This window comes from Petromyzon marinus, chromosome 57 (assembly GCF_048934315.1).
Source record: "Petromyzon marinus isolate PM22_M1 ecotype Great Lakes invasive population chromosome 57, UKy_Petmar_22M1.pri1.0, whole genome shotgun sequence".
In the NCBI taxonomy this organism is placed as follows: Eukaryota; Metazoa; Chordata; class Hyperoartia; order Petromyzontiformes; family Petromyzontidae; genus Petromyzon; species Petromyzon marinus.
Window position 1 is genome coordinate 5,704,435 of NC_133723.1, and position 27,920 is coordinate 5,732,354.

Here is a 27,920-nt window from a genome sequence, read left to right on the forward strand (position 1 = left end):
TCACGTAAACGCTCTTAGCGGCACTTGCGATTGGCTGAGAGCCCCCGCCGAAGGGCGTCTCCGCCTAAGCGCGATTCTGATTGGTTCCGCGAGACGTCGCCTCAGCGCGCCCCGCCCCCCTTCGCGAATGTGTGACGTCACGCCGACGCGTATTGAGGCGCCATCTTGCGTAGGGGATCGCCCCCCCCTCGAAGTGCGCGGGCGTTCTGCGTGGGAGCGGTGGTGCAGCGGTTAGCGCACTGGCGCTCCAGGAATCGATCTGAATATTTACGCGTACTGTGGGAATCCGATGAGCTACAAACCCCGGCGGCCCATGTTCGATTCCGGCTCACGGCCACTACCAGCGGCGAATATCTGAACCGGTTCTGTGCCTCCCATAGGTCGACTCAGCCTCAAATGAGTACCTGGGTGCGGTGCGTAAAACATCGCCACTGGGGGGCAACAAAGGCGGCCGGGCGTGGTTGCTGCCCCCCTCCCCTCGTGTGCCACCGTGCTGGGATTTTTGCACACAGCGTTGGTGTACGGTGCTATTTCAGGAATATTTTTTTTCCTGTATTTTCTGTTTGCACAGTCACATAGTCACTTTAAGATGTTTTCTTGTTCGTGTTTTTTGTTTGTTGCGGTTGCACCCGATTCAAGAGCCGAATGGTCCACAGGGCTATACCTAATAAATGAACTATGAACTAAATGAACTACAACTACCCTGACCAAGATGGCGAGCGGAAGAGGCTTCGATGGCGTTCGCCCTCGGTGGTGGTGGTGGTGGCGAGCGGAGGGGGTGGGGATGTTGTGGTGGTAGTGGTGGTGAAGATGATGGTGGGTGGTGGCGATGGTGGTGGTATTGGGAGTCTCCCTCTAACTACTTGGGCTGTCGTCGCCGCGGTGACATTTTAATTGAAGCTACGAGCCCCGCCCCCAAGGTAATGTTGTTAAAACTGCAACATTAACAACAAAGAAAGTTCTCGGTTACTTTGTTAATCCACTGCTGGATGAAGGCATTCCCCTCCACACTCAGTAATTTCGGTTTATTTGGCCATACTTCACCACGCCGGTCCGTGCGGTGTTGGTGACGAGGTCAAGTCGGGGGTGGTGGTGGAGGGTTGAGGAGGACATCAGAACCGGGGTCTTACCCCTCTCTCGTACAGTGGGGGTCTTACTACTGTCTCGTACAGTGGGGGTCTTACTACTGTCTCGTACAGTGGGGGTCTTACTACTGTCTAGTACTGTGGGGGTCTTACTACTGTCTAGTACTGTGGGGGTCTTACTACTGTCTAGTACTGTGGGGGTCTTACTACTGTCTCGTACAGTGGGGGTCTTACTACTGTCTAGTACTGTGGGGGTCTTACTACTGTCTCGTACAGTGGGGGTCTTACTACTGTCTAGTACTGTGGGGGTCTTACTACTGTCTCGTACAGTGGGGGTCTTACTACTGTCTCGTACAGTGGGGGTCTTACTACTGTCTAGTACTGTGGGGGTCTTACTACTGTCTAGTACTGTGGGGGTCTTACTACTGTCTAGTACTGTGGGGGTCTTACTACTGTCTCGTACAGTGGGGGTCTTACTACTGTCTCGTACAGTGGGGGTCTTACTACTGTCTAGTACAGTGGGGGTCTTACTACTGTCTAGTACTGTGGGGGTCTTACTACTGTCTAGTACTGTGGGGGTCTTACTACTCACGTACTGTGGGGGTCTTACTACTGTAGTACAGTGGGGGTCTTACTACTGTCTAGTACTGTGGGGGTCTTACTACTGTCTAGTACTGTGGGGGTCTTACTACTGTCTCGTACAGTGGGGGTCTTACTACTGTCTCGTACAGTGGGGGTCTTACTACTGTCTAGTACTGTGGGGGTCTTACTACTGTCTAGTACTGTGGGGGTCTTACTACTGTCTAGTACTGTGGGGGTCTTACTACTGTCTAGTACAGTGGGGGTCTTACTACTGTCTAGTACTGTGGGGGTCTTACTACTGTCTCGTACAGTGGGGGTCTTACTACCAACGTACAGTGGGGGTTTTACTACTGTCTCGTACAGTGGGGGTCTTACTACTGTCTCGTACAGTGGGGGTCTTACTACTGTCTAGTACTGTGGGGGTCTTACTACTGTAGTACAGTGGGGGTCTTACTACTGTCTCGTACAGTGGGGGTCTTACTACTGTCTAGTACTGTGGGGGTCTTACTACTGTCTCGTACAGTGGGGGTCTTACTACTGTCTAGTACTGTGGGAGTCTTACTACTGTCTAGTACAGTGGGGGTCTTACTACTGTCTCGTACAGTGGGGGTCTTACTACTGTCTAGTACTGTGGGGGTCTTACTACTGTCTAGTACAGTGGGGGTCTTACTACTGTCTCGTACAGTGGGGGTCTTACTACTGTCTCGTACAGTGGGGGTCTTACTACTGTCTCGTACAGTGGGGGTCTTACTACTGTCTAGTACAGTGGGGGTCTTACTACTGTCTCGTACAGTGGGGGTCTTACTACTGTCTAGTACTGTGGGGGTCTTACTACTGTAGTACAGTGGGGGTCTTACTACTCACGTACTGTGGGGGTCTTACTACTGCCTAGTACAGTGGGGGTCTTACTACTGTCTAGTACTGTGGGGGTCTTACTACTGTCTCGTACAGTGGGGGTCTTACTACTCACGTACAGTGGGGGTCTTACTACTGTCTAGTACTGTGGGGGTCTTACTATTGTCTAGTACTGTGGGGGTCTTACTACTGTCTAGTACTGTGGGGGTCTTACTACTGTCTAGTACTGTGGGGGTCTTACTACTGTCTAGTACTGTGGGGGTCTTACTACTGTCTCGTACAGTGGGGGTCATACTACTCACGTACTGTGGGGGTCTTACTACTGTCTCGTACTGTGGGGGTCTTACTACTCACGTACTGTGGGGGTCTTACTACTGTCTAGTACAGTGGGGGTCTTACTACTGTCTAGTACTGTAGGGGTCTTACTACTGTCTAGTACTGTAGGGGTCTTACTACTGTCTCGTACTGTGGGGGTCTTACTACTCACGTACTGTGGGGGTCTTACTACTGTCTAGTACAGTGGGGGTCTTACTACTGTCTAGTACTGTGGGGGTCTTACTACTGTCTAGTACTGTGGGGGTCTTACTACTGTCTAGTACAGTGGGGGTCTTACTACTGTCTCGTACAGTAGGGGTCTTACTACTGTCTAGTACTGTGGGGGTCTTACTACTGTCTAGTACTGTGGGGGTCTTACTACTGTCTAGTACAGTGGGGGTCTTACTACTGTCTCGTACAGTAGGGGTCTTACTACTCACTCGTACTGTGGGGGTCTTACTACTGTCTAGTACTGTGGGGGTCTTACTACTGTCTAGTACTGTGGGGGTCTTACTACTGTCTCGTACAGTAGGGGTCTTACTACTGTCTAGTACTGTGGGGGTCTTACTACTCACGTACAGTGGGGGTCTTACTACTGTCTAGTACAGTGGGGGTCTTACTACTGTCTAGTACTGTGGGGGTCTTACTACTGTCTAGTACAGTGGGGGTCTTACTACTGTCTCGTACAGTAGGGGTCTTACTACTGTCTAGTACTGTGGGGGTCTTACTACTCACGTACAGTGGGGGTCTTACTACTGTCTAGTACAGTGGGGGTCTTACTACTGTCTAGTACTGTGGGGGTCTTACTACTCACGTACAGTGGGGGTCTTACTACTGTCTAGTACAGTGGGGGTCTTACTACTGTCTAGTACTGTGGGGGTCTTACTACTGTCTAGTACAGTGGGGGTCTTACTACTGTCTCGTACAGTAGGGGTCTTACTACTGTCTAGTACTGTGGGGGTCTTACTACTCACGTACAGTGGGGGTCTTACTACTGTCTAGTACAGTGGGGGTCTTACTACTGTCTAGTACTGTGGGGGTCTTACTACTCACGTACAGTGGGGGTCTTACTACTGTCTAGTACAGTGGGGGTCTTACTACTGTCTCGTACAGTAGGGGTCTTACTACTCACTCGTACTGTGGGGGTCTTACTACTCACGTACTGTGGGGGTCTTACTACTCACTCGTACTGTGGGGGTCTTACTACTCACTCGTACTGTGGGGGTCTTACTACTCACTCGTACTGTGGGGGTCTTACTACTCACGTACTGTGGGGAGAACGGTGGTGGTGGTGGTTTCACGCCACACGTGAAACAACAACTGTAAAGAGACCGTGATCTAAATGATGCACAGTAATATAAAATAAACAATGTCTCCCGTCTCTCCGCATGAAAGTTGAAACGCACTTAAATTTTTTTACACGTTCCCATTCATCGGCCGCATTGTTTTCGCAGTGCATCGTGTCAGCGTTGATGAAATACGATTTAAAACTTTCGGGTCGGTTTCACGAGGCAATGCCTCGTTCAACTGTACTGGAATTACCCCGATGTGTGTAGGCTGGGACCCTCTCTCGTGTAAGATTAATGGGTCATCACTGCAACGTTGTATAGGGATACGTAACTCAAAGCAGTCGCACGGTTTTTGGGGTATTACCAAGTTGTTTAAAGATTTGTCACGTTTAAAACAGTTCTTCCAGTAAACTTTACTTTTGCATACCGTGTCAACCCATGCGATTTATCCCGTATTCTTGTACAGGGAAATTGAGTTGTCAGGGTCCATACGGCGTACAGCCGTTTCAATAAGGGCATAAATAAGTAATATTTTTTTAAAACTTTTTTTTTTAAAAACACGCTTTAATGAAATGTACCGTACTAGTAATGGAAGAGCTCCACGACTCCAGGAAGTGGCCCAGAAGCTTGCCACAACGTAAGGGGGACCGTGGGTCAATTACAGCCAACGTCAGTTGAGCGTGGACAATTTGACCCAAGCCGAAACATCTAACATATAAAAAATAATGTTTAAAAATATATATTTTTAATGATATAATATAGTATTGTCATCAGTATGACATAAGTATACCAAGTTTGCAATCTATCCCATATTGAGAAGTGGGTTAAAATTGAGTTACAAGATTTGTGGATGTGACAACAAGAACAGACAGAGTGAGTTAATAAAAAAGCGTGTAAAATAATATTTTGAAATATATTTTTTTATTTTTTATGATAGAATATAGTATTATCATCAGTATGACATACGTATACCAAGTTTTCAGTCGATACCACATTGGGAAGTGGGTTAATATTGAGTTACAATATTTGAGGATACGACAGTAACTGACAGTGAGTTAAATAAAAGCGTGTAATAATACAAATGACTGTGTTTCTCCCTTGTGATGGGACTTTGTAGGATGAACGTTGAGATTTGTAAGGGCACGGGGTGACCAATAAGGTCTGACTTGGTCTGTAATAAGGTAGGGCACTGATAAGGGGTTGATAGGTATGTAGTGGTGAGTGTACTAGTGGTAAATGTAGTAGTGGTGAGTGTACTAGTGGTGAATGTCTAGTGGTGGTGAGTGTAGTGGTGGTGAGTGTTTATTTTTTGTGTTTCTCATTTGTGATGGGACTTTGTAGGATGAACGTTGAGATTTGTAAGGGCACGGGGTGACCGATAAGGTCTGAACTGGTCTGTAATAAAGTAGGCACTGAATAGGGATTGACAGGTTTGTCGTGGTAAATGTAGTGGTGGTGAATGTAGTGGTGGTGAGTGTAGTTGTGGTGAGTGTAGTCGTGGTGAGTGTAGTAGTGGTGAGTGTAGTAGTGGTGAGTGTTTATTTGTTTGTGTTTCTCATTTGTGATGGGACTTTGTAGGATGAACGTTGAGATTTGTAAGGGTGCGGGGTGACCGATAAGGTCTGAACTGGTAGATAATAAGCTAGGCACTGATAAGGGGGTTGACAGGTTTGTAGTGGTAAATGTAGTAGTGGTGAGTGTACTAGTGGTGAGTGTAGTAGTTTGAGTGTTTATTTGTTTGTGTTTCTCACGTGATGGGACTTTGTAGGATGAACGTTGAGATTTGTAAGGGCACGGGGTGACCGATAAGGTCTGAACTGGTCTGTAATAAAGTAGGCACTGAATAGGGGTTGATAGGTTTGTAGTGGTAAATGTAGTGGTGGTGATTGTAGTGGTGGTAAATGTAGTGGTGGTGAGTGTAGTAGTGGTGAGTGTAGTAGTGGTGAGTGTTTATTTGTTTGTGTTTCTCATTTGTGATGGGACTTTGTAGGATGAACGTTGAGATTTGTAAGGGCGCGGGGTGACCGATAAGGTCTGAACTGGTAGGTAATAAGCTAGGCACTGATAAGGGGGTTGACAGGTTTGTAGTGGTAAATGTAGTAGTGGTGGTGTGTGTAGTGGTGGTGAGTGTAGTTGTGGTGAGTGTAGTAGTGGTGAGTGTAGTAGTGGTGAGTGTTTATTTGTTTCTGTTTCTCATTTGTGATGGGACTTTGTAGGATGAACGTTGAGATTTGTAAGGGCACGGGGTGACCGATAAGGTCTGAACTGGTCTGTAATAAGCTAGGCACTGATAAGGGGGTTGACGGGTTTGCTTTTGTCAATCCACTGCAGGATAAAGGCCACCTCGAAACGTCTCCAATTTTATTTTTTTAACACTGTAATTGACGAATATGATCATATGGCGATCGAGTATTACTTTAATATCACAGTGCGTGCGCGCCGTTGACAAAGCAGAATCCCCGAATAATGATTGTGTTTAGGATATAATGACGCTTTGCGGGGGGGGGGTCACTCGTCGTTACAGCATGAATGAATGCTGTAACGAGTGGTGAATCATGAGGGTGGTCGGTCAATGGGATGCCCTTCTCTGCCGTGGGGTAAAGGGGAATGTGGATGAAGCCGTTCTCGAAACAAAGAGGGCTTGGTACAGCTGTTATTGTTATGCGCCCGAGTGGGGCATTTTCGTTTTTACTCGGCCTATCTCTGCTATTGCCACACGTCAAAATGCTGTAATTTTTGTGTAACGTAACAATAGTTGCACAGTTACACGCATACGCCCTCGAATCCTTTACGCGCCTCGCATGCATGACTTACAGAAAGTCTTGTTCCGGACTGACGTCTCATTTATTGGAGAAGAGCAGAATATTTCATCAACGTTTCGGTACAGTCGTGATATTACACATTTCGGTGGCGATGCAGCTTTGGTTTGTGTCGCACAAGCGATGATTTGTGCTTTTAAGAAGGGCCACATCCAAAAACGTCACCTATTGTAAACTCTTCCTGTATTTTCATTTAAGGTGGTGTTTTTGACCAACATGAGATGTTTTGTACATAGCAATTTGAAGACCAGACCAATACAAACCAGTAAAAGCCTGAGTCCTCAAACCTCGTGTTAAGGAGCATCCTGCATTGGGATGTTTGACCAAGTCAGTTTTAAGTGTGTATTTTTGCCAGGAGGGGGCGATGTTGCTACGTGAATCGCGATGAAGAATAGGGTCTACCCTTTCTGGCAGTAAAACAGGTGTTAAGATGTTCAAGCGCAAAATAGAACCCTTTTCATACTCGGCAAAAAAAAAGGTCCCATGATATTGCGAGGGATGTTTAGAACTTGTCATATTTGGACCGTGACGTCAGCCCACGATGCCCTACGCTTTTCAAATGACGCCACTCGATCGTTAACGCCGTGCCGCGAAGCAGACGGCGCGTAGTCATTTATCGTGAATACACCTGCAGCATTAACTAGGGTGGCCTCCCGTTACGAGCCTCGAACTTCTGCAAACAGCGGCGAACGCGCTCCCGCCGAGCCGCACCACAGCTCCCTACGCCCCCTTCCTGCTCATCAAGCGTCTCAGTATTTCCTGCTTGTAACCTTTCTCACTCAGCACTTGGTGGTGATGATGATGATGATGATGACGGAGGGCGTCGAGGACGGACAGCGGTGAGAGGTCAAGGGTTTGAGGTCGAGGAGCGGCGGGGCGGGGGGGGGGCAGACATTGCCTCCCTACATTGCCAAGGGCAGCAACATGAACGCTGACGGCCGAAGCGTTCGCATCATCGAGTGGGAGGACCTGGACAAGCGCAAGTTCTTCACCTTGGGAATCGTGATGACCCTCGCGATCCGCGCCACCGTCTACCCCGCGTCGCTTATCCGCACGCGCCTGCAGGTGACGCCCCTCCTCCTACCCACCCCCCCCCCGGGCGTGCGATGTAGCGCGATGCGATCGCACTTATTATTACTATTAACGCAAAGCAGTCGTGCAACGTCGTTTGCGACTTTTTTTCCGGATGTGGCCACGTGTTTGGTCGGAACGACATCCGTCCCGACGTTTTTATCCAGCGTGCCGGGAGCTTCTGGGGGAGAGCGGAAGCTCCCCCAGAGCACAGCCGCAAAAACCTTATGCAGTGCATTTTGACATTTATACCGCACGTTGTGGAGTTGCGCCTGCATAGAACTGCATCGGAATATTCTGGACAGAAACAGTGGCCATATTTCATATTCTTAGCTCTTTCGGTAAAGTCACATAGATGGACTCGTCCTTCTAAATAAACTGCCAAATCGCTGCGCGTGGCGCTGACGTTTTTTTTATAAATAAATAAATACACCGTTTAAAAATAAATTAATGCAGACCGACACTTCTTTCAAATATTTCTTGCCATTGCTTTTCACACCTGATGACGACCGTTTGTGTTATGGTCGAAACGTCGTGAGAATTTTTATAGTTTTATATATTTATTATTTTATTGTTTCCCTTCAACGTGACTTTACCGAAAGAGCTAAGAATATGAATTACTGCAGTCACGAAAGCATTAAGTCAAAATTTAGTGGCCATATTTGTTTATCGAGAGTCTATCGGTCCCGATGGGAACCTGTGGGTCTCTCTTATAGGTCTGTGGCTATCTATGTCAGTTTTTGTAAGTCAGTGAGTATCCATGCAAGCCTTTGGATGCCTGTGTTCGTCTGTGTGTCTCTATACGAGTCTGCGAGACGCTGCGTGAGTCTGTGGGTCTCTGTGTGAGTCTGTGGGTCTCTGTGTGAGTCTGTGGGTCTCGGTGTCAGTCTGTGGGTTTCGGTGTGAGTCCGTGGGTGGGTCTCTTGTACGGATTTGTGGATCGCCATGTGAGTTTTTTATAAGTCGCTGGGTATCCATAAAAGTCTTTGGATGTCTGCGTTGTTCAGGTGCAGAAGGGCAAGAGCGTGTACAAGGGCACGGCGGACGCGTTCGCAAAGATCGCGCGCGCCGAGGGCGCCCGGGGCCTCTACCGCGGCTTCCTGGTCAACGCCCTCACCATCGTCTCGGGCCAGGCCTACGTGACGACCTACGAGCTCGCGCGCCAGTACGTCTCGCGCTTCAGCGACAGCAACGCGCTCAAGTCGCTGGTGGCCGGCGGCTGCGCGTCGCTAGTCGCGCAGAGCATCACCGTCCCCATCGACGTCATCTCGCAGCACCTCATGATACAGGGTGCGTGCCCCTCCACTCCTGCCCCCGCCCTGCCCCCCTGCGTTGCCTGTGGCAGTTATTGATGTTGTCTGATGATGACCGTGACGTTTGTATATACGTTTGTATTCGAGTCCCGAGAGGCATTCTTTCAAAAAGTTTTCGCCGTCGGAATGGCGATGTTGCCGCCGAGTAATTTACCGGTAGTTTTTTCCAGCATTGGCGATGTTGTTGGCCAATACCGGTTACATTGTGCGGGTGTTGTTTCAGCTATGGGGAGGAAAGCGGAGAACCCGGGGGAAACCCATGCAGAACAGGAGGAAAACGTACAAGCTCCACTCTCACTCGCACGCAACACTTGCACGCACTCTCACACAATCGCATTCTGTAAAACAGTAGAACAATTGTGGCCATGCAACCCCTATCTGTGGACCGTACAGTAAACCGCTGCAGTCTGCGCTCCTTCGACGGAGGAACGGCGTCGCGACGCGAACGCTCTCTGCTGCAGCCCTCTCGTCGTAGCCAGCAGCCGCAGCAGACCTCGACATTGGCATCGAGCTCCTGAACCACATTGCCGCTGTCATCGGAGCAGACTCGAGCGGTTGTTGACGTGTCGATTAAACGGTGCAGGGAAGGACAGCGGCGCGATGGGCCGGTTCCACTTGTGCGCCACGGAAGGCTCGGCCCTACCGCTGGGCCGCTGGCGCATCGTGGCGGCGGAGATCCTGCGGGCGGACGGGCCGGCGGGCTTCTACCGTGGCTACACCGCCTCACTTCTCACCTACATCCCCAACAGCGCCGTGTGGTGGCCCTTCTACCACGCCTACACCGGTGAGACACCGCGCCCCCACCACCACCACTGCCAGGCTTTTGCTTCTCCGCCATCGTCATCATCAGCCATGATCGATCCACCGCTAAATGAAGGTCCTCCCGAAGCCGCCGCCGTCGTTGTTGCCACATCTTATGATCCTGCGATTCCTCGTAATCTATACAGCACCTGGCGATTCCTCGTAATCTATCCAGCACCCGGCGCACGAGCTGTTTTCATCACTCCGTCTCCATTCCTTGGCTGACATTCCAGAATTTTCCGTTCCTTCCTTAAAAAAAGCATCCCCCATCTCTTCTCCCCTAGCCCATCCTGCTTCCACTACTCCCGCCTCCCAGCTACGGCCAGGCCTTCCCCAACTCCTATCACTTCCCCTATCACTTCCCCTATCACTACCTCTATCACTACTCCTATCACTACCTCTATCACTACCCGTATCACTACCTCTATCACTACCCCTATCACTACCCCTATCACTACCCCTATCACTACCCCTATCACTTCCCCTATCACTACCCCTATCACTACCCCTATCACTACCCCTATCACTACCCCTATCACTACCCCTATCACTACTCCTATCACTAACCCAACCCCTGCTTAATCACTCCTAGCTTTTGTCATCTCACCATAACTACACCACTGCTTTTAATATCCCCACTCTTTATTTCAACCACTATCATCTGAAGTGCAATGTTATAATTGTTGTAAAGCGCCTTGGATTAAGGCACGACATAGATCTATCTATATAGGATAAGATGGTGCGTCGTCCGTCCTTGCCAATGAAGCGCCCTGCCCAAGCCCAATTACTTTACTTTACAATTTGAATGATGTCATCAACCTCCGTCCCGATTACGTCGGGAGGGACGCAGGTTAACGAGATGTCTGTGATTGCGTGGAATTTGTCACGCGTGCCTACAGCGGCTGGCAAGCACAAGTGGCCACCGATCCAAGTACTCACCACGCTCCACCCTGGGGAGCTCCCTAGGTCGCAGGAGATAGGGCGTAGTCAGGGGCGTGGATCTGCTCGCATTGTCTCGAGCGCTGCGCTTCCAGTACCATCGCTCTGCAGGAGGTGGCAGCCTTGCATCAATTTGTTCTTCGCGCGCTTTAGAGTAAAATGATTTTGTTCATCCCGACTCACCAGCAGAGGAGAACTAGCAACTTTGTAACCGTGGCGGCACACCACGGGCAGGTGAGTACGGTCGGTGAAGTAATGTACGTGGAAAGGAAAGAGAAAAGAGAAGGGGTGGGAAAGTGAAGAAAGGGATGGAGGAGCGGAGGAACGGGAGCAGAGACTGCAGGAGAGTGGGAGGGAAAGGCTGCATCAGGGACTCGACGCAAACGCAAAGAGTGGAGTCTGTTTTCACAGTGGGCGGTGGGCAGAGGGGGGAGGGTTTTAGAGAGGGGGTGGCCAAACACAAGTCACGTGATTTACAGGAGGCCTGAGCTGGTTTGGATTTAGAGTTGATTCATTGCTCCCGGCAAGTAAATCAATTCAGAGTGGCAATTTGATCTTAAGAATGCATGTCTTTAAAAAATATATATATATCGCTCCCTAACATTTTCACGACTGCTATCGGTGTTGCAAAAGCACAGACGTGGGGGACGATCCACAAAAGTGTATATCACAGAGATCCCTTCATCAAGCGACCTCTGCTCCACGCCGCAGAAGAGACATCACTCCCCCACCCATGATGCCGCCACAAGTAACGTTCGGCGCACGGCAGTCGAACCAGTGTGTTTAATTCTCAGAGCCGGAATTTAGCCGTGCTAAGCGCAGAACCAAATGTAACGTGGTGGGTGGTGTTTTTTTTTATTCTGGCAGACATTGGCTACGGAGTACAGGTTTCACTCGCTCTGTGCGGTGGTAGTAGCAGTAGCAGATGCTCTCCGAATAAAGGGCACACGCACACAAAGCAAAACCGCACACAGTACACAATGTTATATCTGTGTGTGTATCTCTATGTGTATCTCTCTGTGTGTGTATATGTATCTCTGTCTGAGACAGCTTCCTACCGAGTAGCACATACAGTACACACTGTTGTGCCACGTAGGACCGCATAGCCGCATCTAGAGTGAATTCATACCGCGTAGTCGAGCAAATGTTGGGGTCGAAAGAGGTTATCCGCATCTACAGTGCGAAGTCGCACAAACCGAACCCACGTAGAGCAAGGGACACCTGAACCAAGCTGAGCCCATCAAGTCAACCGCGCTTGAGGTCCCGGTCTAAATCACAGGCAGCGGCTGAAAGCTGGATTCGAACGGAGGATCTCAGCGACGACGGTTCTGCGGTCTCATTTCCGATTCCCGTGCCGGCGTATTGAGCCGCAGTGAAATTCTTCGGCCTGTTTTAACCTCTCCTGAGCCTCATCAGCAGATGCGAGTTCACGGTTTTCTCGCTTGATGCAAATGCTGCTGGAAAGCATTGATTCAGAGAGTCCCGTAGGGTACTGAAACCTAATGGGTATTTTAGTTCTTATTTGTTTTGCGTGATGACCGATAGGTCAGCTCGTTGTAAATGTATCGACGGGATTCCACTCGACCTGGTCTGGTGACCAATGACTGCACCAGAAAACAAAAAAAACGGATGTCGATTTAAATTTGGTTTCACATTGAAATTTGACGAACATTCCATCCCTGGGAAGTGAAACGTCGGTTTGACCGACGCGTGACGAGCGTCGCTCTTTGTCGCAGGGCAGAGGAGAAGTTGCTGCTTCTTGCTGACCGAGTGTACAAAGGAGATGTCACTTGGAAGGGACGTCAGAGGAAGCTCTGCAATATCTCATTCTGCGGACCGTTCTCCGGGAGGCGTTAAGCTGCTCTGTGAGAGCTCCGATCGCTGCCTCGCACGATCATGATACATTTTTGGGTCATTTATCATCGAGGTTGGCTTCGGCTGAAGCAGTGATGAACCGGCCACGTTTGCTCATCAAGTGAAAAAAAATATTAACTGGCTGTGTCAAGTGGAGGAGGGTGTACAACACAATGTTTTACTTAAGCGAACTTGACCAAAAAAAAAATCTTATTCCGAATCACGATATTGCTCGCGATAGGCCGACGTGTTTGGGATCAAATTGGGTCAAAGATGAAAATAAATTATTGACCGACACGCCCCGCTCGCCCATCACCCCCCCCCCGTCACTGTTTGTGGTTTGCACAACAAAGGGGTCACTAATTGACATCAATAGCCGCTCACGTAGAGAGAGAGGGCCTTTAATGGGCGCCGACATTAGCGCTCCGGAGTCCAGTGATGGTTTAATCACAGCCTGCCTCTCTCGCCCTCTGTCGCCCTCGGAAAGGGCATTTTCTTTTGGCTTTTATCCTAAAAACGATATTTTATTATTGCACATTCAAACGCACAGCAAACTCCAAAGGCGGAACCGCGCGGAGAGAGACGCAAGCAACAACGTTAAATACCAACAAATTGTGTCGTCGGTGTAAATGTAAGAACGGGGATGGCGAGTGTACCCGTGGGTAGCGTTTGAGTGGTGAAGGGAGCCAGGTCCCTTGTTGCGATAGTCTGCCCATAGTAGACAGAGTGAAGACAACGGAGCGAGTTGAGAGCATCGCACTACCCTGAGGCCGCCCATATTGCCCACGCAAGTTTATTACATTTAACTATTTAACCCCACACTAAGGGCGTTTATTCTGCCGTCCAATCACGCGGGGTTCATTAAGCAGGAACAAACAAACAACGGCGAGAGGGTTTCCCCACTTTCGCTGCGGGGACGTTTTTGGCCGAGCGGCGCTTTTTCAGGAACACGTGGAGATCCCCGTCGTAACCTCGCTTTGAGTTGACGCTGGCATCCATTTGAACTGCGCGCACCTTCTTCCCGCGGCACAGTTCGGCAGCGCAACTGGCCCTCATCCAGCGGTGGATTGTCGCAAGGGACCACAGCTCGTACGTGAACTCTCGTCTATGGCAAAGGCCTAAATAATTATTTTGAAGCCATCTCGTTATTCCGGCCGCTGCGGCCCCACCGCAGTAGCGCGCTCCACGTTTTTACGGCTCACTCAGGCTCGGCGTAAGAATGCACTCTGAGTGCCTGAGTAGATTTATTTATTTTTTAACCGGCAACGCGATATCTCTCGGCGCTCAGGGGGAAAGTTCAGACGGAGGGTTTGGCCGTCTCGCGTACTCCCTCTCTCTTGCTCTCTCCCTCGCCCTGTTCCCTCTCTCTCTCTATCTCGATCCCTTACATGCTTCCACTCTCTCACACTCTTACTTTCTCACTCCCATTCACTCGGCCGTTCATTCGCTCTCTCTATCTTGATCTCGCTCAACTCCTCTCGTTCACTCTCTCGCTCACCCACTCTGTCTTTGTCATTCACTCACTCTCTCGTGAATTCGCTCACTCATTCTCAATCTCTTATTCAGTCACTCTCTTTCATTCTCATGATCTCGCTGTTTCTACTTCCCTCCCACCCTTCCCTCCCACCGCCCGCTGCCTCATTAAAGATGGGGGGGGGTGGGGGGGGGAGGCTGCATGAGAACCACATGTTGAGATGACAGACGCACGGCTCTTGGCCTGCCCTGGTTTGCCCCACGTAGACTCAACACGAGACGCCTCGCTCACCCCCGCTCACCAGCGCTCACCAACGCTCAGCACCCCTCACAACCGCATCCGTTCCCTGGGCAGTGGGCGAGCTCAGCGATTCCGTGCACGCACGCACTGCTCCACTCAGTGTCTCCGAGTATCATCGGCGTCAGCCACGGTCATTTCCACTACTGAATAAAGGCCACCACTGCTTCTCCCGATGCTGCGATGTATCGATCCACCGCCTTTGCAATGTTCTCACCATCCATCTCCTTGGCCACTTTCCATTCCTTGGCTGCTGCCACTCCATTATTATTGTTGACGGGCGCCGCGGTGGCTAGGAGATGTTAACTACCTCGCCAGGTATCCAGGAGATCGTGGGTTCGATCCCGAACCCTTAACGCCTGTATATTTGGAGTTTGCGTGTACTCCCCGTGGTTGTGTGGATTTTTCTCCGGGCCCTCCGGTTTTTCACTCCACATTTAGAAACATGTATTTAGAGTATTTGGCTGCTATAAATGTCCACGTGATAAGCCATTTCGTTGAGCTATCATTTGTGGCCAGGTCGCTTCTGAAAAAGAGCTATATAGCTCATTGGGGCCTTGGTAAAATAAAAATAGTTTATAGTGCATTTTTGACCATGTAAATGAATGACAAGTATTTATATGCTTTGTTTTTACCATTGCAGACAAATATATGAGCAGAATTTGTTTAAGCACGCAAACTCTGCACCGGTTGCATGCAACCTTCCGGTTTTTCAACAAAAGCTCCCAGGTTACCAGATGCTTTTGGCAAGAGCACTCGAAGTAACCTGTGGGGCCCTCTTCAAGGAAAAAAAAACGACTTAACTTTTCCCACGTAACGCAACGAGTACGAGCACGAACATGTATTGGAAGGCCGAACGCACGATTCCCGATCCTTTACCTTTATTTAATTAAAGTCGTCCCCGCGAGGTTCCGCTGGCCAGCGCGGCGCTTGCCCCGAGTGATCACGTGGCCCAATTTCCCCCAGATTCCTTCAACCCCCCCCCCACCCAACCGCGTCCACATTCTCCTCTCGGTTTTCCCTTCGCCGCCCCCGCAGCAGCAGCAGCTTTCCTCCGCGCGCGCTTTATAATGCCAGCGGCACGTTGTGCGTTTCGCGGTGTTTTGGCAAGGAGGTCCGTTTAACCCCAGCGGGATCGCATCGTCCCAGCGGAATTGCTGCTGCCAATGACGATTGGCAGTCCCACAAAAGGCACAGTCGGCAAGTTTAAAATCACCCCTCATGCAGCGCTCTACCTCTGTGGCCCTCTCTGCATGCTGTGCACAAGGGCCGTTGCCCGAAACTTCGCCTTTTGTACCATTTCTCAATGCGCTTATTTTTTTTTTTATATATATATAAAATCTCTATCTTGTCAAGTTTGGCCAAGAATTATCCATTGACAGGTCTGTGTGTGTGTGTACGTTTAACTTAATTCGCACCGTACGTAGCCAATCGGGGGGGGTGCGGAGGTCAACGCAGCTTCGGTGCGGTGCAGGCCGCACCTGCGCAGCCAAAACGCAGAAACGGCACCGGCGGGAGATGTGCGTCATCCGCCAGCCTGCTCACGTTCACTGCCGCGGTGAAATTCAAAACGCTCCCGGGGGGATGACCGGCCGCTTGCGGAGCGCTTTGCCTCTTTCCCCCTCCCGTGATCGTTCCCTTCCGCCTTTCTGCAACGTAATTTTAAAAAAAAAAAAGCAAAAAGCGATTTCCCCGTCCGCGTTTTTAGCGAAGCGGACGACCACGTCCGAGGCGCGGTGCGAGTTGCTAGTTCGTGTTCAGTGTCAAATTCTAAGGCGTCGCTGGGGAATCGCACATCGGTGGAGAATTGTTTTTGTCGAAGTCAATCCGGCTTGTGATGCAGAACGACAAGTTCTTCGTGATTTCTTCCTGTTAGTACACGCGAGTTGGCCCAACGTCGACCCCGTCGTTGTTGTCGTTCGTTTGTCGCGCACAGAGCAGCTGGCGAGCGTGGCGCCCGAGGGCTGCCCCAGCCTGGCGCTGCAGGCGGTGGCTGGACCCCTTGCCGCCCTCACCGCCAACACCGTCACCAACCCCATGGACGTCGTCCGCACGCGCATCCAGGTCAGGGCTGCGGGGTTTCACGACGGGGTATGGGGGACGGTGGGGGTGGCGGTTGGGGGTGGTGGGGACGATGGGGGGGCTGACCCGGAGTGCCACGGCTGCCACAGGGGCGATGGGGGCGTTGGCACAGTGAGATCGCGCGCCCCACCCTCGTGCTAACCGCGTGCAACGCCCTGCTAGCGCCAACCTGATCTCGTGTCTCCACTCTGCACACCTCTCCTATCCCATCATAAGTGCGCCGCTTATCTCTCTTCTGAATACGTCTCATGAATCTTATATCTCTCTTCTAATGGCATCTCTTAGCTCGCATGCACCGGCCTTGCGGTGTTCCGGCCCATCTGCTCACCCTCTCACTCACTAACCTGCTCTCCCACCCCACCCACCCACTTCAGGATTATCCGGCCGATCTACGTGGAACTCGCTCTTTGTGATTCGAACTCTTAACTTTCAGCCAGTTCAGCGGCAGTGGAATTCCAGACAGAAGTGTATCTGCAAAGCTCACAAAGCGTAACCACGGCGCCTTCCTCCGCGACAGCCTTGGCGCTGTAAGAAAGGCGCGGATACCAAACCCCACTTATTTATTTACGGCCCTTTCATATGTTACCCGAGTACATCTGAATACACGCTGCTTGCTGTCCCACTGCCCCTCTCTCCACTCGGTGTGTTCACCTCGTGCTCCTCCGTCTGGCCCACTGCTCTGGGCTCGTCAACCGGCCCCGGGCCTCGTGGCTGGACCGGTCTCCGGCTATTTTCTTTTAATTTCAAAAGCGACGCTGCCGTTGAAACGAAGAGACGCGGCAAAAACAACACGCGTACACGATCCTGGCTCCCTCGCTTGGGAAGTCACGTGACTGTGGGGGTGGGTGGGGAGGGTGGGTGGATGGGGCATCCTTTGTAAATCCGTTTTCTCGCTGGCTGCGAGATGTTTAAACGCTCCGCTAAATATTTTTGCAGTGTCACAACGAAAAGAAACTTAAGCGCGGTGCGGGACAATTTTTGCCATTTTTCTCTTCCCCCCCCCCCCATTCCATATTTGTTTTAACATAATCCGCACGCACGCACGGCCTCGCTGTCCAGACGTTTCAGCTCGCTCCGCTAGAGCTGCGTTTGTTTGTCTAAGAACCTGCCGGCCGTTTAGCGGCGATTCTTACAGCAACAAAAAAGCCACAACCAAAACAGAGAGCGCCCCGATGTCCCGCTCTGCCAAGTTGCCGCCACGGTAGATTTCGTCCGCGCAGTGTCTTGGAGAGGTTTCCCCGAAGCGAACGCGAACCATCTGCTTCCCCAGCGAGCCGCTCCATCGCTCAACACCGCTCACGTTTGTGTTGCGGGGGGGGGGGGAGGGTAGACAGGGTGGGTAGGGGGGGTGCCGTATCTGATGAGGCCGTTGCCCGTGGTGTTGGCGTTGGCGTGGTTTTGTCTCTTTCGCTGCATGCTGTTCGGGTAGCACCGCCGCAATGCGTGTCATTCGGCACGATGTCCGACGTTTCGCTCCATGTGCTGGGAGCGCAGGATTCGCAACACACCTCCGATAAAGCATCGTGCCGGTACTCACATTCACAACAAACCGGTTTTACACAGCTCTTCATATTCATACCCGCTCTTCAGATTACCGCGATTCACATTTGCAAAACATTGCTTTTACTAGGATTAACATTTGTGACATGTGTCTCTGTGTCAGTATATATGGGTTTCTGTGTGAGTCTGTGGGTCTCTGTATAAGTCTATGGGTCTCTGCGCAAATTTTTAGGGGTCAACGTGAGTCTGAATCTCTGTGCCTTTGGTCTATATGCGAGTCTGGAACTCGCGATGCACGGATCGGGCAATTCACTTCAATTGTTGCACGCAAATTACATGCAAATGGTATGCTAATGGTGCTTTAATGAGATGCTATACTACAGTTAGGCTAATGGAGCAGGGAAAGAAGAAACCGTGCAAATGAGCTGGAAATAAAATTGATGAAAAGAAAAAAATTCTAATGAAATGGTCGGTGACGAAGGAGACCCAGTTGTGAACCTGGGGTTTGAGTCCTGGTTAAACCAGGTTCTCAAATCTAGTGCGTTCATGGCCTCCACCAATGACTCGCATAGAGATCCATAGACTCGCATCGAGACGCATAGACTGACATTGAGACTCATAGACTCACATCGAGACGCATAGACTCACATCGAGACCCATAGACTCACGTGGAGACCCATAGACTCACATGGAGACCCATAGACTCACATGGAGACCCATAGACTCACATCGCGACCCATAGACTCACGTGGAGACCCATAGACTCACGTGGAGACCCATAGACCTCACATAGATTGATTTGTGCACGGGCATGAAGTCTATGTAACGATCAAGCGGTTCTCTGTTTGAGTAGAGGCACATAATAGCAGTTCAGAAAACGGAGAGAGAGAGAAAATCCGCGTGGACGACCCTTCGCGATACCGTACCACTATTTTTCTATCTACGTGTCTTTACCGAAAGAACCAAAGAATATAGAAGCAGGAACCCGCTGTTCCGCCGTGGGCCATCCAGGGCCGTTAATCCGCGCTAAACAGCGGGGTCGCCATAAACGAGGGGAAATGTCACGTCCTCGGGGCTCGTTAAACAAGCCGACATCCTGGGCTATTGTGCGGCGTTGGGGGCGAGCTCTTAAAGAGAGAGCCGCGCGGAAAATTGCCCCCCGGTTTTATGGGCGCCGGGCGGTGTGGCCGCCGTCGCTTGCGTGTGCCGAGGGAGAGAGCGGTGGGGGGGGGGGGCATCAGACTAGCAGGGACAACGAGGAGGAGGAGCCGGCCTTGGCTAGTGGAAAAGTTAATGCCACAGCCGTTGTGTGTGTGTGTGTGATTCGTAATTGGTTTGGTCGATATAAAATTCCGTTTCTATTTATGTGTCACCTTCCGGCACACTGCCAGCTCTCAGAGAATGGCTTCCCGGAAGGTGACATTGCCACCCGCGCGTTCGTTGGACCATACTTCACCGCGCTGGTCTGGGGTGGAACACTCCACTGTGTTAAAGCAGCAGTCAAGGTTGATTGATGATCCAGCCCCTCGCTCATTCAATCGAGTCACTTGCTCACTCGGCTGTGGTCAGTCGCCTCCTTCTTTCGCCAGTGCCATGGTCACTGTTCCCGTGAGCTTTCACTCGTTGGTTTCTCTACCCACACTGAGGACTTGGGTCTCGACCAGACGCTGGCTGCCGAGTCTCTTCCACCACCACGCTGTGTCCAGCCAGCCACACTGCAGGTCACCACGTTTTGTCTTCCTGCTCCTTCCTCTCTCAGCCACTATCGTGTGGATTTCCCCACCGTCTTCTCTTCCCCCCCCCTCCCCCACCCCAAACTCTTACAACGATAACCTTGATCAATTAAAAAAAACACGTGTCGAAAGCTGTCTTACCTATTGCCACTCATGGTGCTGTTTGTTGCTGGCCGCTTGGCGCTGCTCGGCAACTGTAACAAAAAAAAAACATTTTTAAAAATCCACTCAACTTTTAACCGAGAGGTGGAAGGCAGCAGCTCCGGAGAGACCTCCATCTTCACCTGCACAAACACGGCCCGCTGATTGACACGGCAGATAGGCGAGGAATGTTAGTTGGTTTACTGAGAGACGCCAGGGAGAGTTCGGGGCCCCAGGTTCTACTGCGGAGTACGACTTGGAGAGACAGAGGTGGGGAGCAAGGAAGGGAAAGGGAACGGGCGTTTAACCCCCCCCCCCCCCGCTAATCACACAAACAAAGACAACAAAGATCCCCCGTATAGCCTGTAACAGACTGTAGGGGCAAGTGCTGTTAGAGAGCAGCACCTATGAAGGCCGGAACGGTACACGAGGGGGTGGGTGGCCAGCACCACGCCCGACCGCCTTTGTCTCCCTAGTGGCAATGTTTACACACCGCACCAGGTACTCATTTGAGGCTGAGTCGACCTAGGGGAGGCCCGGGACCGGTTCAGATAATCGTCACTGGTGTTGGCCGTGAGCGGGAATCGAACCCGGGTCGCCAGGTTCATAGCGCAGCGCGCTAACCGCTACACTATCGCTCCCCACCACACAAACACACACGTACGTACACACACGTACACACACGTACACACACGTACACACGTCCACACGTACACACGTACACACACGTACACACGTCCACACGTACACACGCACACGTACACACACGTCCACACACGTACGTGTGCACACCCCTTTATTTGCTCAAAATTCCTGTCCGGTCGCCTTGAGATTGCCAGGTGCTGCGACCTCTGACCCCGTGGCACCGCCGCTGGGAACGCGGGCGGCAGTCACGCCCGTAATGACTGCCGCTCCCTCCGCACGTCGTGACCACCATGTGGGATGGCTTTCATCCAGCAGCGGATTCATATATGCCAATGATATCGACGATGCCGATGATGCCGACAATATCTATGATGATGGCGACGACGATGATGATGATGATGGTGACGTGCGCACCGTGTCCCCCATGCCCGAGCGACCGCGATTGCTGTCGAAATCCCGCAGCTCGATCGTCGCCTGTGACCGCTTTGTCCACGCCCGAGCCGGGAGTTGCGCAACAGGGAAATCGAACGGCGCGCTCGCGATCGTGACAACCAAGCTGCAAATCTACCGCGGACAACCGGTTGCGGCAGCGTCCACGGATCCGCGATTCAAGTTGCACCCGGCCAAATTGCTTGCAGCCGATCGCTCACGTTTTTGCGCGGCAGCACGCGGGGGCCACAGGTTAACCCCAACCACCCCGGCTTTAATAAGAAGCGTCCACTTTTTTTTTAGTTTCCGTGCGCGTGCGCGTGTTTGGGCTGGAGAGGGAGAGGGCGGAGCAGGCCAACGTGGGAGCGCGCTGGGGTCACGTGACCCCTCTACCCGGGTGGGCGATCTGCCCGGCGTTGAGAGAGGGTAGGGTCGGGGGGAGACAAAATTGACGGCGGCGGCGGCGAGGGTTAAATAAAGTGACCGCGTCTCCGCGGAGATGACTCAGAGAGCCGTTCTGAGTGACCAGCCTCTGAGCCACCCGGATTAGGTTTCCCCCGCTCTCCCCCCCCCCCCCTTGCCCCCTCCCCCCCTCCCTCCCAACGTATGTTCTCCGGTCTTGTGTCACGTTCTGCGCTCTCCTCCTCGCACGTTAATGGAGGTTGTCCCAACATCGCAACGTAGGGCCGCAGAGCTTGGGCAATTGTTGGCGGCGCCGGTTCTGGCTGCCGCCTTCTCTGAGCGCTCATCTGTGGTTTCCCGCGCCTATGAATCTACGGGATGTGTGCGGCGGGCGCGTTACGCGCTTGTCACTTCCTGCTGTGAAACCGAGGAATCAATGGGGAAGTCTTTGGGGGAGCGGCGCGAGACCCTCCGTGTCAAAGAACAGCACGCAGAGACGGATATCCCAGAGCTACTGCTGGGATTCCTTTGAAGTGACTTCTGCTCCACGCAGTGAGGTGGGGGGGGGGGGGGGGGGAGCAGCAATATCCCACCCACCTTTTGAGAGAGTAATCATTAGATTGTAATGTTTGAAAAAAGATAATGATGACGATGATGATAATGATGGTGGTGGCAGTGATGGCGGTGGTGGTGATGATAAGGATGGTGAAGCTCACAACAATGATCGTGATGAGAGTGTTGATTATTGTGCTAATGGTGGTGATAATAACGATGTTGATGATGACGATAATTAAACCAATTGTAATAATGATTGTGACGGGGAAAAAATGCTCACAAGAAAATGTACCGCATTTAATGCGTTATGAAGTAGGGCTATTGCCTGAAACGTCACCTACTATATAATTTCTACTTTAAATTAGAGCCAGATCGTCACCTGGTGACCCAATTGAAAATGAAATCGTGATTCTCATCACCGGCAGCGAAAACCCACAGGGTAAGACGATCGTGGCCTCCTCCTTCGTGTGGCCGCTGACGTCGTTGATGTACAGCAGCAGCAGCCCTCATTGAGCCAGAGGATTGCGTCCCTCCACCTCCTGCTCGGCGTGTGTGTGCATCGGAAACGGCGACAATGTCGGCGGCGTCTGTAGCGACGTCGGCGGCGATAACGGCGTCGGTCTCCCGTACCTGGCGGGCGTGCAGGTGGAGGGCAAGTCGTCCATCGTGGGCACGGTGCGGCAGCTGCTGGCCGAGGAGGGGGCCTGGGGCTTCACCAAGGGCCTGTCGGCGCGACTCATCTCCTCGGTGCCCACCACCGTGGTCATCGTCGTCGGCTACGAGACGCTCAAGAAGCTGAGCCTGCGCGCCGAGCTCATCGACTCGCGCTGCTTGTGACGCCCGTCACGCCGCGACCCCCCCCCCCCCACCCCGCTCCCCGCCAGTATCGCGACGAGGCTTCCTTGCGTTTGGACTCCCAACGGGAAGAAACAACGGACGATGAACGGGCGAAGCCGTAGAGCCACACTCAATGTGTTGTAATGGTCAAGGTGCAGCCCTGCCGTTATGTTGGCTCGTGCGACAGCCACGCTAGCCCAGACGTCTCGGTGGCGGGGGGGGGGGGGAGGGGTCTGGGGGGAGCGCCCGCCACGAATTGACCTCCGCCGACCGACGTCACTGCGACCGTTCCCGTTCACGCTGCTGGGAGGTGGAATTGAACCGGCGACCTCCGGATTGCGGGTCCGCTCGGCGCGCTGCTCACCCCTTGCACCGCCGTGGCAGCGGCGTCCCAACTTATTTATCTTTTTACTTACACTAATTTAACGACGATAATTTCTGTTAATATATACATGTCGCTGGCCCGTTAAGCTCCGCGGACACAGCGGCGGTAACTTGGCGATCGCACGAGCGGTGCAGCCTCACTGGGGCCCCACGAGCCGCCGGCATCTTGAGCCCCCCACGCTAATCGAGTGCTGGGGGGGGGGGGGGGGGAAGTATTTTATCCCCGGCTATGCCACGTAAAGACCGCCACTCGCCATCGACGTTTACCCGTCACCGCGGGCAATCCGAGCTGCGCTGGTCGGGTGCTGGGAGGGGGGGAGGGAGGGAGGCGGGGGGGCGGGGTTGGCGGTTGAATATTTTGAACCTGCGCAACAATTGCCGCGTTATTTTACGTGATCTGAAGAAAGTCCATCTTCATTTTAAGGCCGCTGTGTTATTGACGAGCGTCAGTTGTTACTTGTGTGCAGCTGCCAACGCGGCCTCAGCAGCAGCATCGCCCAAGGGCGTTATTCACACAGCTATAATACGAGTCAATTGCTTGATAACCGCACTCATTTCACACGGTCATCGCATGGATCCACCGTTGCTGGCCACGCGGAGACGTCGGAACGACGGGCAGAGCTGCGCCACATCGGGTGGTACCGCCCAGCGAGACGTCTGCCCCAGGTTCGTGGAGGGCGAGGTTAAGAGGTCACCACAGCATATACACACACACCTCGCAATCGTTAAAGTCAAATCCTGAACGTCGAGATGTTGGTTCTCTCTTTCCCTCGGTCGCTGACCTCTGGATGTCGGTCCAGCGCCGGTCTCGGTGACCTGGCCTCCTCCTCCACCACGCGTCCCACCCATCACATCCTCCTCCTATCCTCCAACCGACAAGTTGCTTACTCAGTTGTCCACCCTGCCCACTCCATCACAGATTCCTCTTCCTGGTTACATCTACGGCACTTTCTACAAGCCATGTTCTACTCGCAACCCCCATTTGTGGAGATTCAAACAGAGCAACAACAAAAAAATCAGTGCTATGCGATTATACATATCTTTTTTTTTTCCCCAGTAATGTAGCGTGATTGTTTTAAGGCAAGCAGCTAACAAAAGCGTCGAACGCCGCTACCTCTCGGGACGCGTTGCGTCGAGCGTAAATTTGCAAACGGAGAAACAGAGTGATCCGCGAAGTGCCCACGTTGCACGCAGCTCTCGGGGAGCGCCGGCGATCGCCGTACCGTCCGGTCGACGTCCCTGGATTTGGCGCGTGCCCCTGCTTCGTCGTCGCTGTGAAAAAAAAAGAAAAAAAAACTTTCTCGTCCTTCGGCTCTCCGCGGTCGCGTTTGGTGGCCCCTTTTGCCGAAACGCTCCGGAGGTTTTGTTTCCCGCGCAGCGAACGTCGACGGGTTTTCGGGCTGCTGGTGTCAAATGTCATCCTTTTTGCAGAAACGGCGAATGTTTTAATGGTTCTCTCTCTCTGTTCCCCTTGACCTTTTAACAAACACAAAAAAAAATTGTCGGGGATGTAAAGCGTAATTGTTGCCAGATCCGCACGCGGGGGTTTTTCTCCGTAACCATAATTCTCGGAATCGGATGCAGTTTTTGCACTTTTTTTTTTTTACAAATTTTCTCCGATGTCTTGGCGATCGATGCCAGGACCGTGGTCGTTACGCGAGGCCTGAGAATCCATTGGAATCCCTCGCGGGGCAGCGCGAGCCCCCTTCGTGTTCGAGAACGGTCGACGGAAGCGGATATCGAAGAGCTACCTCTGAGATCCCCCGTCAAAGTGAGCTATGGTGCACGCAGAGGCAGCACTTTCCCGCCCGCTCCTGCCGTACGAGTGTAATCGCCCGTCGCATGACGATCAAACTGAGATTTTAAGCCTCGGCGTTTGACTTTAGCCAAATAAAGTGCCGCACCACTTTTTTTTACGTCATCAATGTTTTTGTGCAGTTATTGGTGACTGGACTGAGAACGTAAACTCGTTCACTAGAGAACCCAGTTTGATCGCAACTCGATCTATGATGTGACTGTTACTGAAACTGGTTTTATCTTAGCAGGTAAGGCCCACTGAGCCGTGTAGCCCTATTTCAGAAGCGACCTGGCTTCAAATGACAGCTCAACGAAGTGCCTTTTCACGTGACAATCTATAGCAGCCAAATTCTCCAAAAACATGTTTCTAAATGTGGAGGGAAAAACCGTAGGATCCGGATAAAAAAATCCGCGTGACCACAGCAGCAAGCGCCGGGGCCTGGATCGAACCCACGACCTCCTGCATACCTGGCGACGTAGTCAACATCTCGCCACCATGGCGCCCTGTACAACGGGTCCTCGTGTAAATCTGCGATTCTCGGTGTGAGCTTCGGTCGAACCCAGCATCTCGGAGCGGTCTGACCTCTGAGCCCCAGCCGCTGTCGGGCACACGCACACGTTTTTAAAAAAGAAAAAAAGCGATCACGTGTGGCACGTCAAGTCTCGCATGCCCATCGTGTGCTTTTAATTATGTACATGGCCTCGTATGTACGCGTGTGCTCGTTGCCCTCTCTGCATCGTGCATCGCGCGACGGATTGATGGTCTGTTGGAAACGCGGCCGCTCTGTGCGCGGCCAACGCTTGTGGTTGCGGCCCGGAGAGGAGCGAATTAAAAAAATATTATTTGATTCGTACAACGAACCGGCTCTGGAATTCCTCCGTCGTCCGTATCGGGTGTCCCCTCTTTTCAGGAGAGAAGTTGGGGGGGGGGGGGGGTGTGACGATCGTTTTGGACAAAAGAGAGGAGAAGCCTACCCCGAGTGTGAAGCAAAGCCGGCTGCAGCCCGGCTCGGCCGCTGCTGAGATCCGACACCGCCTGACGCATTCGGAGCCCCTGGACACGGCTTAGAGCGACTGCGCTAAGGTCGAACACGTCCACTCGCTCTCTAATCGTCCCCTCCCCCAGCCGTCTGTTGTTGTTGTTGTTGTGCAGAACCCCGGGGGGACGAGGTGGCGGTGGCTGCTCATTGCGCGAGCGGGCGGCACGCAATCGTCGCACAGTCGCGGGTTCAAATGCGGGTTCGGGGCTAACTCGGCCCATCATCCCTCCAGGGTCGATAAAGTGATGACCACCACGTTGTGGGAGATGTCAACAGCGGTTGTCCTACTTTGAGTGCGGTTGGCTACGTACGGTGCGAAGGAAGTTCAACATGCATGCATTATATACACTCGCCTCCTGCCGCCATAGGAACGTGGAATTTCAACCGCTGCGTCTTAGAAGACTCGATAGAGAACATCGATGCCTCACTTCTCCGTTGAGCAGGATGTTCACTCCGACCTGCGCTCTGTAAGAGGGCTGGAGCGATGCATCGGTGAAGCTTTTTTTTGTATCCTCGCTCGAACTCACAGCTCCGAGCGCCGCTGTGCACGTTGCATTTTGACGGGGGGGAGTCCCAAAGTTGCCGTCAACGGATTCGGCGGAGTCGCCGGGACAGCGCCGGGGTGGGGGGGGGGGGATCGAAGATTTCGGTCGAATTGATTTCTCGCGATCGCGTCTGCCACGGGGCCCGTTCGGCACGGTGTCCCGAACGTTTCGCTCTCTCGCACGCTCCTTCGGGGACCGCATTCGTCGCTTGCCGTCGCTGTGTTCACTTCCCGATGCCGACGTAGCGCCCCGGCACGCGGGGCGGAACGTCGGGACATCGTTGCCGGAGGCGAGAGATTGCCAAGTCGACGGAGGGGAACGCAGCGCCCGCGGTCCAACGCTTTCGAGGCGAGGGTTGGCGGGTCGCGACCGACACTTGCGTGAGATATTCTTTGGTTCTTTCGGTGAAGTCACGTGGGTAGAAAAAAAAAACAATGCCGAAAGAACCAAAGAATATGAATTCCTGCAGTCACGAAAGTTTGAAGTCAAAATTTGCGTGAGAATTGCAAACCTGCTGGGGCAGAGGGTGGCCGGGTCTGCGCGGCGAGGTGTGCAGCACAGCAAGTGGGTTCTGGAGTGGAGCCAGAGTGTTGCGTCGCTGGCCTTTAATCGGTGTTATCCCGTGGTACGAGCGGTGGATTTTCTCTGGGTTCTCGGGTTACCTCCCACACAAAAGCAAAAAAAAACCGCTTATCATGAAAGAAAAAAAACGTTAAATGGATGAACATCTTCTTGGTTCTTTCGGTGAAGTCACGTAGAATGTTTTATTTTTTATTATTTTATTTCAATTCTACGTGGTGGTGACTTTACCGAAAGAACCAAGAAGATGAATCCCTGCAGTCACGAAAGCTTTAAATCGAAACTTACGGATTAACATTTCAACGTGGCAGGAACCTCCAGACGAGTCGCTGACGGTCGAATCGTGGAGCTGCACGTGACGTGCTTTACGTTTCGGCTCTTGTGCAGCGTATTTTTTTTACGTCGTCAATCGCGATGCTTCTGATGATCCACTTGTCACAGCAGGCAACGGACACTGTTGAAGAGTGTGCGAAGGTGCATGAAGGGTGACATTTCTGGGATGACGCCGAGAGGCAGAGGGAGGGAACGCTGTGACAAGTGGATCAGAGGCGTCGCAA

At 52.2% G+C, this 27,920-nt stretch overlaps 1 protein-coding gene across 7 annotated transcripts; it reads left to right on the forward strand.

The window, feature by feature from the left end:
• The first annotated feature begins 203 nt into the window (after nucleotides 1-203).
• LOC116954988 (solute carrier family 25 member 44-like) lies at nucleotides 204-26,056 on the forward strand. Of its 7 annotated transcripts, none has more exons than XM_032975895.2 (7): nucleotides 439-920; nucleotides 7,729-8,010; nucleotides 9,024-9,306; nucleotides 9,553-9,608; nucleotides 9,913-10,113; nucleotides 16,636-16,758; nucleotides 22,827-23,136. In XM_032975895.2, exons 2-7 carry the CDS (start codon nucleotides 7,870-7,872, stop codon nucleotides 23,016-23,018), a joined length of 996 nt encoding a protein of 331 aa, XP_032831786.2. In that variant the 5' UTR covers nucleotides 439-920; nucleotides 7,729-7,869; the 3' UTR covers nucleotides 23,019-23,136. The 7 variants fall into 7 exon arrangements, with proteins under 7 accessions (XP_075908818.1, XP_032831786.2, XP_032831790.2 ...); XM_032975896.2 differs by having other exon boundaries at nucleotides 443-920; nucleotides 16,631-16,758; nucleotides 22,827-23,123; XM_076052703.1 differs by lacking the exons at nucleotides 439-920; nucleotides 9,553-9,608 and adding an exon at nucleotides 204-413 and having other exon boundaries at nucleotides 22,827-26,056.
• Nucleotides 26,057-27,920: the final 1,864 nt, after the last annotated feature.

What these genes read in the sequence shown, in the direction of transcription:
- LOC116954988 (XM_076052703.1), top strand. Translation starts at nt 7,870, where the DNA reads ATGAACGCTGACGGCCGAAGCGTTCGCATCATCGAGTGGGAGGACCTG. An exon ending in TTATCCGCACGCGCCTGCAG is followed by an intron (nt 8,011 to 9,023) that starts GTGACGCCCCTC and finishes TGCGTTGTTCAG; the next exon opens with GTGCAGAAGGGCAAGAGCGT. An exon ending in CTTCTACCACGCCTACACCG is followed by an intron (nt 10,114 to 16,635) that starts GTGAGACACCGC and finishes CGCACAGAGCAG; the next exon opens with CTGGCGAGCGTGGCGCCCGA.